The sequence below is a fragment of the Pezoporus flaviventris genome, unplaced genomic scaffold (assembly GCF_033815535.1).
Source record: "Pezoporus flaviventris isolate CSIRO_AGI_PZ_B2104156 unplaced genomic scaffold, CSIRO_AGI_Pfla_v1 ptg000105l, whole genome shotgun sequence".
Classification (NCBI taxonomy): Eukaryota; Metazoa; Chordata; class Aves; order Psittaciformes; family Psittacidae; genus Pezoporus; species Pezoporus flaviventris.
Genome location: NW_026892653.1, coordinates 528,570 through 538,664, shown reverse-complemented (window position 1 = coordinate 538,664; position 10,095 = coordinate 528,570). Strand labels below are relative to the sequence as shown.

The 10,095-nt window shown below is 59.3% G+C and overlaps 2 protein-coding genes across 3 annotated transcripts; one reads left to right on the top strand and one right to left on the bottom strand.

The window, feature by feature from the left end:
* Positions 1–601: 601 nt before the first annotated feature.
* CDT1 (chromatin licensing and DNA replication factor 1) lies at positions 602–5,009 on the top strand. Of its 2 annotated transcripts, none has more exons than XM_061477388.1 (10): positions 602–951; positions 1,323–1,481; positions 1,560–1,774; positions 2,138–2,332; positions 2,442–2,581; positions 2,853–2,956; positions 3,222–3,410; positions 3,804–3,938; positions 4,026–4,227; positions 4,341–5,009. In XM_061477388.1, exons 1-10 carry the CDS (start codon positions 604–606, stop codon positions 4,502–4,504), a joined length of 1,851 nt encoding a protein of 616 aa, XP_061333372.1. In that variant the 5' UTR covers positions 602–603; the 3' UTR covers positions 4,505–5,009. The 2 variants fall into 2 exon arrangements, with proteins under 2 accessions (XP_061333372.1, XP_061333371.1); XM_061477387.1 differs by having other exon boundaries at positions 2,135–2,332.
* Positions 5,010–6,803: 1,794 nt separating this feature from the next.
* Positions 6,804–10,095, bottom strand: APRT (adenine phosphoribosyltransferase). The gene is made up of 5 exons (XM_061477370.1): positions 9,949–10,095; positions 9,658–9,761; positions 8,664–8,797; positions 7,649–7,727; positions 6,804–7,527 (listed from the first exon to the last, which is right to left on the bottom strand). Exons 1-5 carry the CDS (start codon positions 10,092–10,094, stop codon positions 7,385–7,387), a joined length of 606 nt encoding a protein of 201 aa, XP_061333354.1. The 5' UTR covers position 10,095; the 3' UTR covers positions 6,804–7,384.

The window sequence follows — 10,095 nt, the reverse complement described above, 5'->3', positions numbered from 1 at the left end:
TCCCACTGCTGTCCTGGAACCATGGACGTGAAGGAAGGGGCTTCAAGGGGTGCCACGACCACCGCAGGCTCAGGGCTTGACTCGACACAAGCTGGAAACAAGCAGTTCCCCAGCGCCAAGCGCACTGGGGAGAGCACAGACAGGGGTGACCACGGGCCATGGGGCTGCCCCACACCAGCACCACTCAGACACCGTTTGCTTCTGCCCCACTCCCCCATGACCCATGTCTCCCCAGTCTCCAGCCATGGAGGGCTGGGTGCCCTCCTCCATCCCTGCCGCAGGCCGGGGCACAGGGCCGCACCACCCGGACCCCCAAGCCGGGAGCTCCGGTACAGGGGGAAGTCCGCAGACCCCTTTCCGGGAGGGTTGGATCCCCACAGACAGAAGCGCTATAAAAAGACGCGGCGCCTTTAAGATCCGTGTGGCGCCAATTCCTCCCCACGTGACCTTTCCCGCCCCGCGGTGGGCGGAGCTACAGCCGCGCGGGTTCCCGCCAAGGAGCGAGGGTTTTGGCGCGGTAGTGGCTCCACGTGAGGGGACAGCGCTGGGACCGGACCCCCAGCAGCACCGGTACCGGTATCAGCCCCGGTACCCGCCGCCGCCATGGCCCAGCTCCGCCTCACCGACTTCTTCACCCGCACGAAAGCGGCCGCCTCAGCCCCGGTCAAGAGCAGCAGCAGCAGCGGCGGCCGCCGGCTGAAGGCCGCCATTGACGGTGCCCCGGAGCCGCCGGAGGAGCGGTGCGGGGATGAGGCGCTGCTGCCCCGCTCACCGCGCACCCCAGCTCGCGGAGGGACCCCGGCGCTGCGGGGCCTGGCCGGCAGGAAACGGAGCCGCCGTGAGATGGAAGCGGAGCCGGAGGCCGGAGCCCGGCCCATGGGGTCGAGCGGGAGAGCGGTGCGGAAGAGGCTGGAGCTGCACCGGGATGCGGAGCCGCGGCCGGTGGCTGAGGTAGGGAGCGGAGGGGGTCGGGGGTGCGCCGCTGGGGCCGGGATGAGGCCCTGAAATGGGGATGGGGCCGGGGGGGGGGGGGGGGCTGTAAAACCCGGGCAGCATCTGTGGAGCCAACCCCCCTGTCCTGATGCAGGATCCCCCCCTCAATGCAGACCCCCGCTCCTGATGCAGGCCCCCCCTTCTCCTGATGCAGAGGCCTCCCCCTCTCCTGATGGAGGCATCCCCCGGCTTGCCCCCTGCCCCTAGTGCACCCCTCGTATATTGCCCCCGTTTACCCCCGAAGCGCAAGGCCATGGGGGACCCCAGTGATGGGCTCCCAGCGGGTGGGTTCCCCGAGCAGCCTCTAACGCTCCTTTGTTCTCTTACAGGCCCCCAGCCCCTCGCCTGCTCGTCCTCTGTCCCCTCCTGCACAGGACCTGGCAGCAGAGCCCCCTGCCAGCACCACGCACTCCCCCGGCCATGGGCAGGATGGGGCAGCACAGCAGCCCCACACGGCCCCCCCGGGGACAGCCGGGCGCCTGCAGCGGGTACGAGCCCGGTCCCCACTGTGCCCGATGCCCCATGCAGGGTGCGAGCCCGCACTGAGTGCATCCCTCCCCATGCAGGAGGACGTGGCCGGGCTGCAGAGCCGCCTGCTCGGGATGAATTTGCTGCCGCCGGGGACCATCCCTGCGGGGACCAGCGCCGACCTTCGGAGCCGGCTGGAGCGGGTCCGGCAGCTGGAGCTGCGGGTCCGGCAGAGGAGAGCGGGCAGCGGAGGCGCATCCGGAGCGCAGCCGCACAGGGACACCAAGGAGGCGGCTCCTGCGGCCGAGGCTGGGTGAGGAGCCGCGGTGGGGATGCAGACACAGATTGGAGGGGATTCTCGGGGTGTCTGGGGCTGTGGCAGCGTTGAACTGGCCCTGCTGTATGCAGAGGGCTTCTCTGAGCGTGGCCTGAGCCACCCTGGCTGTGCCGTGAGCACTGGGGCATCGACATCCCCAGGATGCTCAGAGAAGGGATATGAGATGGGTCTCCCCTATCTAGGCTGGGCCTGCAGCTCTCAGGCTGTGAGTTCAGCCCTGTCAGCAGCGGGACCCCATCCTGGCCGGTCTCTGTCCCCATCTGCACCCTCGGGGCCATGTTCACCATACCCGGTGGCTGTTGTGTGCATGGGACCCTGAGCCCTCTCCTTTCCCAGCAGGCAGAAGGCCCCCGCGTACCAGCGGTTCCACACGCTCGCACAGGACGTGCCCCCGGGGCTCACGCTGCCCTACAAGTACCGGATGCTGGCGGAGATGTTCCGCACCGTGGACACCATCGCCGGGATGCTCTTCAACCGCTCCGAGACCATCACCTTCGCCAAGGTCAAGCAGGGCGTGCAGGACATGATGCACAAGTAAGTTGGCAGCAGTGGGCAGCCCCGTGTCGGGTCCCAGTTGAAGCTATTGGGACCAATGCCCTGTTTCAGCCTTTGGGGTTCCTGACCTCTGTGGGTGCTGTTGCAGGCAGTTTGAGGAGCGGCACATGGGGCAGATCAAGACGGTGTATCCCACCTCCTACAAGCTGCGCCAGGAGAAGAACATCCCCTCTTTTGGCAAGAAGAAGTCTGACTATCAGCTCACACTGGAACCAGTGCTGGAGGAAGGTTTGTATGGCTAAGGGGGAACCCTGAGAGTTGGGGATGTGCTTGGTCCAGGCTGGGATCTGTGGATCTCCAGGGATTCTCTCTGCTCTGCTATATCTGACGCGTAAGGTGCTGAAGAAAACACTTTGGGGACAGGTGGGAGGGTGATAGAGCAGGGATTTTGGCAGCAATTGAGCTCCACAGAGGGCTCTGATCATGTCCTTCCTGAGGCTTGGGCCCTGGCATGGTGTCACCGAGGTGCTGGGGGTGATGCTTATGTCTCTCCATACAGAGGAGAAGGTGGACGGGCGCCTGCACTTGTCGGCATCGCGGCTGCTGGAGCGCAGGAAGGAATTCAACCACAACCTGGTGAACATCGTCAAGCAGCACCACAAGGTGAGGCCCCAGCACCCTCCGCTTTTGGGGCCTGGGGTTGCCTTGGTAGCTAGGGTGGAAGGAGCAGGCTGAAGGACATCACTGGTTCCTATGGGATGCTGTTGTCAGGAAGGCGTGGATGGGGAGGATGGCAGCTGGCATCTGTCCTGGCACTGAGCTTCCTCCAAGCTGTGGTGTTGCCAACCTTGCTGGGAGCAGGAGGCAATGTCCAGCTCCCCTGTACCTGACCTACATGTGCCGTGACACAGCTCTCGCCCCTCTCCAGGCATTCCTGGCTGCCCTCAGCCCGCCCATGGTGGTGCCGGAGGAGAAGCTGACGCGCTGGCATCCCCGCTTCAACGTGGACGAGGTGCCGGACATCATCCCTGCTGAGCTGCCGCAGCCGCCACAGGAGGACAGGGTCACCACGGCCCAGGAGGTGCTGAGCAGGGCTCAGGGGGTTCTGAGCCCCAAGGTGAGTCAGGACCAGGGTCTGGCTGTGTCTGTGGACCTCAAGCCAGTCATCCCTTTGGGAAGATGTTTATGGATGGTGGGGGGGAGGACCATTTCTGAGCAGCAAGACTGAGAGCACTGTCAGATGTGGGCAGGTGGGAGCACAAACCTGGTTGTTAGTGCTGCAGGATGGGGCGTAGGACTGGCTTTGGGCTGGAGGAGCTGTCGGTACTGACTGGGGCTGGGAGAGGAGATGAAGCATCCTGATCCGTACCCCGCACAGGCAGGGATGGGTCGGGAGCACTGGGCTGCAGTGTCAGCGGGGGCGTTGGAGGGGAAACTTCTCCTTCCTGCATCGCGATCGGTTCCCAGCTGTAACCCAACCCCTCCTCCCTCTTCTCTTCCACATGAGCAGATGGAAAAAGCTCTTGCCAACCTGGCCTTAAGAACCGCTGAAGCCGGAGCAGGGGAACCAGTGGTTTCCAAAGCACCGGCCCCTGCCAGCACCTCCAGTGCTCTCAAAGGGGTGTCCCAGGACCTGCTCGAGAGGGTGAGTAATTCAGTCCTGGCCCTAACACCAGTGCTGGGGGGAGGAGGGACCTGCCCGTGTCTCACCCCATGTCCTCCCGTCCCCAAGATCCGTGCAAAGGAGGCGCAGAAGCTGCAGGCGCTGATGATGCGGGATGCGCAGCAGGAGCGGCGGATCGGGATGCTGCGGCGCCTGCCGGCCATGGCCCGCATCCTGCGCAACATCTTCGTGGCCGAGAAGAAGCAGGCGCTGACCATGGAGGTGGTTTGTGCCCGCATGGCCGACAGCTACGACGAGCAGATGCCTCCGGGTAGGGGAAGCGTTCTTGGGGTGATGGTTCTTGGGAGCAGGGGAGGGTGTTTGCATTTGGAAGGGGCTGTGGAGCGGAGCGCTGACCGCAGCGGCTGCTGTTTCTCTTTGCAGGGGAGATGGAGAAACACTTGAAGCTCTTGGCAGAGCTGTTGCCCAACTGGGTGGGCATCCACACCATCAGGACGGACACCTACGTCAAACTGGACAAAGGGCAGGACCTCGGGATCATCGCCGAGAGGCTCACCAAGGTGGTGAAGGAGGCAGAAACCCTCTGAGCCCCGCCAGGGTGGAGGCTTCCCCCGTGCAGTCTCCTGTCAATGTAGCAGATCCCAGTGGGATCCGATGTGGGTTCATCCTCAGGGATGTCTGAGAACAAAGCGCCTTAACTTAATTCCTCTGGCAGGGTCCATGAGGACCGTAGCTCTCCTAACCCTCAAGCTGAAGGCAGGCAGTCCTGCAGCCTTGGTGACAGTGCAGGTGGTGGAGAGGAGCTGTAGTAACCTCTCCTCAGCTCTGTTGTATTCTCCCTAAGGTTTGATGCAGGAGGTTTCTTCCATTAACTGGGCTCTGTTGGGGGGGAGGCAGGGTTGAGAGGGGTGACGAGTCAGGAAAGGAGTGAGAGAAGAAGTCACAAGTGGATGTTTTTGGAGCTCTGGGCCTTGTTCTGTTTTTTAAGGGAGGGAAAAACGCATCCCCCAGCACTCGCTGGAAACAACTACAGGACTTGTCAAAACACATTTGTATTAAATGTTTTAAATATAGCTGACTTGCGTTAACCCAGCGCGGAGCCCCGTGAGTCGCCTTGTCTGCGTTAGCACCGTGGCTCTCCGAGGCAATTGGCACCGGCCAGGAAGGGCTTGGGTCAGCATCCAGCTCCTGGAGAAACAGTGACTGGAAAAAGTGAGCGTGGGCTTGCAGGGAGCTGAATGCAGCTTTTGTACACGGGCAGCACAAGCAGCTCCCTATGGGGCAGGGGTGGGTGCAGTGGGGGGGGTTCCCAAGGGAAAGCCCAGGCCACTTGGCTGGAGTGGGTTGGGAAAAGGGACAAAGAGGGTGCTGATGGCTGCAGTGGTGCTAGCCTGGCCCAGCGCCCAGGTCAGGTCAGTGCTTGCAGCATGTAGGGGTGGGAGCTGCCACGTCGGGAGCACCTCAGACCACATCCCGAGCCAGACCGCACTGGGTTGAGTGTGGGGCTTGCATGGGACGGTGACCGATTGTCCCTTGGCCGTCTCGGTGGGGACCACACTGGAACTGGGAAGCTTCCCCACATGGTTTGGAGGCTGGCAGCATCGGGCATCCCCTATAGAGCTGCCTGAGGGAGCGGGCAGACCCTGCTCTTCCTCCTCCAGGACCCTGCTGCTTGTCCCGTTGGCTAGTGATGCTGGTGGGAGATAACCCCTGTTTCCATGGAGGAGGGTTTCAACCCATCCCATAGGCTGGAGCGATGCGATGCTGGGCTGTTGGCCGTGCTGAATGGACCGCACTGCAGCGGGGAGCTGGGTCCAGCAGCCTGGCAGCCACACGCCTGCCCCGGGTGAGCTCACAGAGAGCTCCTGTTCTGCTGCTTGGGACTGAACCCTCCCTCCTGCCTGGAAGCCACCCTGCACAGCCCCGTCTCTAGGAGCACATCAAGCGGTGCTCGCAGCCTGCCCAATGCGAAGCACCGTCCCCGCGTTCCCTGATGTCACCTCTTGGCCCCACTCGCTGCTCTGGCACTGGTAGGGCTTGCACAGGGCTCGCTCCCACTGCACGCAGCTGCTTTCCACAGCTCTTTGGGGTGGATTTTTCCCTTCTCCAGCTCACAGCAGGGACCCTGTCCTCGTGCCAAGTATGTGTGTGTGAGGTGCTGCCTCCCTTGGCTCCTCGCAGGGGCTGGCTGTGAAAACCAGTGCCCTGGGGTAGGTTTGCTCCCAAGGGAATGGTGTTTCTCAGCATAAACTGAACAGCCCTGAAGTGGCTTTTCAGGAAATGGTGATAAAAATAGCTGTATTAGCCCTTGCAAGTGTAAGGGCAGGGTGTGCAGCATCCCTGTGTGCTGCAGGGGGAAGGCAAGATGAGATGCAGGGGCTTGGGCTGTGCTCCCACCAGCACTGGGCCTTTCCATTGCAGCCCAGTAGGACCAGCCTGAGTGCCCTCCTCCAGCTAGAGCAGAGTGAAGACAACTGTAGTGCTGAGTCCTGGCTAGTGAGGCCTTCCAAGGATGTGGGGTGGCAAAAGGGAGCTCACATCACAGCCTTGCTTTCCACTAGCAGCCTGGGTTTGGACAAGACACTCACAAGGGTAACCAATGGCTTCAGCTACTGCAAAAACAGCTCTGAGACAGTTTAGAAAAGAATAAAAAGTGACTATTTATTTTATGAGTGAGTTCAGTCCCTGCTAGGACAGGGACACAGTCCCTCGTGCTTCCAGTCATGTGAAAGTGTTGGCATACTGAGTTTTAGTGATCAAACTGCACCATGCAAGAAGGAGCATCTCCAAACCCCATGTCACCCATTACTCAACCTGAATGAGAGCTGGAGCTCATGAGTAAACTAACATGTTTTCTTTCTTCCCTGTGCCCAAAACACCCTGACACCAAAACATCTCAACAAGAACAGACTCCAAATGGCATTGTCCTGTCAACACCCTGGTGCCCCAAGAAGAATGCAGCAGAACAGGGACTTGCATAAGTTGCAGTATACAGGGAATTTTTGCTAACCAAAAGGTGCCAGCCCTGGCTGGAGCTGCAGGCTTTGGTATGTGATGGACAGAAGGGAGGTGAAGAGCCCTGAGCTCATGCATGACCCGCATCCTCACTGCCTGTCACCCAGCTCTGGGATACTTCTCATGATGCAAATTGCTCCTAGTTTTGCAAATCCACTAAGGACTAATGGAAGAGAGACGGCTTCCATCTTAGTCTCCATCCCCTAGAACAGATCCCCTAGATCCTTCTTCCAAGAGGATGAACTCCAGAAAGGATCCTTATACTCAACACACCTTAATCTGTGGCTTGGAAAATTAATAGGACTTGTGATTATATAGCAGCTGGCCAGGATGAAAATTGTAGGTTTCCCCCCCACACACACCCCTTTACGACATCAAGAGTCACTGAATAAGACCCTAAACTTGTGCACAGCTCCGAGCGTGCATTCCCTAAGTAGCAGGGATGCTCCTCCTCAGTCATACTGCAGGAGGGAGTACAAAGGGATGGACTTGAGCTTTTCTGACCCTTTGAGGAGTTTTAGCTCTATGATCACCAGGCACTCCAGCACCTCAGCCTTCAGCCTCTTCACCAGCTCACAGGCTGCATACATGGTGCCTGCACAACATAGGGGTAAGAGCAGAAACGTCATCAGTGGTGGAGCAATGCCAAGGTAGGCTTCAAGCCCCGCAGCTGCTTGCAATGCAGGTGCACGTGGATCACACATGCTCCAACTCACCTCCAGTCGCAAGCAGGTCATCTACAATAACTACTTTCTGTCCTGCTTCCACTGCGTCACTCTGGATTTCGAGTTCAGCCTGCAGGGTGGAAAGAGCAGCTTCATTTTAGTCTTCCCTGACAGAGGAAACCCTTCACCAACTGCTAACACATGGTGGAACGCAGGCACGTCTTCAGCAACATCAGCCTTAGCACTCAGCACCTAAACCCCCCCAAAACACATACTCCAGCTACAGGGGAGTGCCATGGAAATATAGAGCAGGTTAAGTGATTGCTGGGCCAACCCTCTGGCACGTCAAGAGCCCGAACATTCATCAAGTGAGTTATGGTCCCATCAGGAAACCTTATCCCAGAGCAGTTCTCCAGTGGGGAAAATCTCCTGTAATGCACTGGGCTGGAGCACTCTGCTTTGACAGCACCACCAAACCAGACCCAAACCATCACAGGCACGTCCTGTGTCAGATGAAGTTGTCCCATGCAGGGGTTGGCCCAAGCAATCCTCATAAATAACGCCTGGGTTCAGTGTTTCTGCTGCTGGTCCCTGGCTGCTGTTAGTTACCAGCGGTAGCGTGTTATGATGATTAAACCTCTGCTCCTGAATCAGGGAGGCTGTGGTGTTACGAGGCGAGCGCTCGGTTCTGAAGCCATGCAATGAAGGCATTTATTTTACAGCACTTACTGGAAGAGTGGGAAACACACTCCATGTTCATGCCCCTGAATTCAAGTCAAAGAAAGTAATTTAGCACCAAGTCGTAGCACAAACCACCCCCAAAAATCACAGCAGGCCTCATGGACACAAACCTTGTGTCCATGGCTCAGGGATGGAGTTGCCATGCTGGAGCTCAGGGAAGCTCAGTGCTGCTCTTGAGGCTTGTGCCATGCCTGTAAGCACCAGCACTAGCTGTGAAACCCAGCCTGGGCATCCCCTGCTGGGTTTATCACCCCATCCCTTCACTGACACCCCCAGCCCTGCATGAAACCAGCCTGGAAACCCTCTTCTCCTCCCCAGGCATTACCTTGCCATACTCAAGAGCGTAGGAGATGGACTCAGTTGGACCGGGAAGTTTCCCCTTTTTCCTTATCAGCACGAAGCCGATCCCCAGTCTCTGAGCCAGAGGAGGGCCTATAAGGAAGCCACGGGAGTCCAGACCTATGGGGAACAGGGCAGCACAAATACTCAGACCAGAGCCACTGAACTGGGGGTGTCTTTGCATGATAACCCAGGTTTATCCTCCCATGTTCAGGGAGGGTCTCAACAAGCCATTTGCTCTTAGTCACTTATTTCTGTGGTTCAAAACACAACAGCGTGCTCCTGCACTGCCAGTGCTCACCAAGATGTGCTGCTGATGGGCTTCAAGGCACCAAAACTCCCCCCCCCCCCCCCAGCAGCCTGTTTTGCCTCCCTTCCAGCTCTTCTTCTTGGAGATAAGCTCAGTGAAGCCCCGGTATCAGTTCAGCCACACAACCAGGGACTTTGTGCTGCAGGGAGACAGGTTTTACTTATCATGAGGCACTTGGACGAGGTTTGGTCTAGACTCCTTGAACTTTGGGCTATCGCCCAACCCAAGCACTGCCTTCCCAAGCATTTTCATTCTCGGCCACTTTCATAGGTGTGCTGCAACGCGTTATCGCCACAGAGGCTGCTGTTGTTGCCTTCAAAAGGCCCCCTGAGAGGGAAAACATGCTGGAACAGGGTCTGCCTGCTGAGAGGACTGCATGAGACCTCACAGCCATAGCTGGCTTCCTGCACTTCCTCCTCCCTTTTACTGATGAAAGCAATGAGTTACGAAATGGGCACTGGAGTGTCATCAGATGGCGCCTGCCATATCTAAACCCGGTACCTCAGGAAACTACGGGATTCAGTTAAGGGTATAACCTGGTGATTACAGTGCCCAAGGGCTTCAGCATTCGCTGCCCTGGTAGCAGAGGGATCTCTGCTCACTTCCCTCCTGGGCAGCCTGAGGCTACAGTGCTCTGTGCCGGCCTCAGAGATGTTTCTTTAACACTCACCCGCAATTAAGTCGATTTTGGGGTGAGATACCCTCAAATGATCTTCCAGAAGATCAATCAGAGCCCTGAATGCCGCGGGATCCTTCAGCAGGGGGCTGATATCGCTGCAAAGAGAGGGAGAGCTCTGTTAGCTGCATCCAGGTGGCCATCGGCTGAGCTCCGATGCAGGGGGGATGCACGTCCTGCATCCTTGTGCTGCCTGGAGTGGGCAAGGGGAGGGACGGGCAGCGCGCCTCTGCCTTGGGTCCATCCCCATCCCCATCCCCATCCCGGTCCCCGTCCCGCTCGCACCGGAAGAGCACGCCGGGCACCGGGAAGTCGGGGAAGGGCCGCACGCGGTCCCGCACCCGTCGCAGCCGCTCCTCGCTCATGGCGGCCCCGCTCTGCGCAGCACCGCACGGCGCAGGGCCCGGCGGGCGGGGCTCCGCCGACCTCATC

Bases quoted from the DNA above. Each gene is read 5' to 3' on its own strand.
- CDT1 (XM_061477387.1), top strand. From the start codon at position 604: ATGGCCCAGCTCCGCCTCACCGACTTCTTCACCCGCACGAAAGCGGCC. The intron at 952-1,322 runs GTAGGGAGCGGA...GTTCTCTTACAG, and splicing joins AGCCGCGGCCGGTGGCTGAG to GCCCCCAGCCCCTCGCCTGC. The intron at 1,775-2,134 runs GTGAGGAGCCGC...CTCCTTTCCCAG, and splicing joins GCTCCTGCGGCCGAGGCTGG to CAGGCAGAAGGCCCCCGCGT.
- APRT (XM_061477370.1), bottom strand. From the start codon at position 10,094: ATGAGGTCGGCGGAGCCCCGCCCGCCGGGCCCTGCGCCGTGCGGTGCT. The intron at 8,798-9,657 runs GTGAGTGTTAAA...TGTTCCCCATAG, and splicing joins CAAAATCGACTTAATTGCGG to GTCTGGACTCCCGTGGCTTC. The intron at 7,528-7,648 runs GTGAGTTGGAGC...TATGTTGTGCAG, and splicing joins TGACCTGCTTGCGACTGGAG to GCACCATGTATGCAGCCTGT.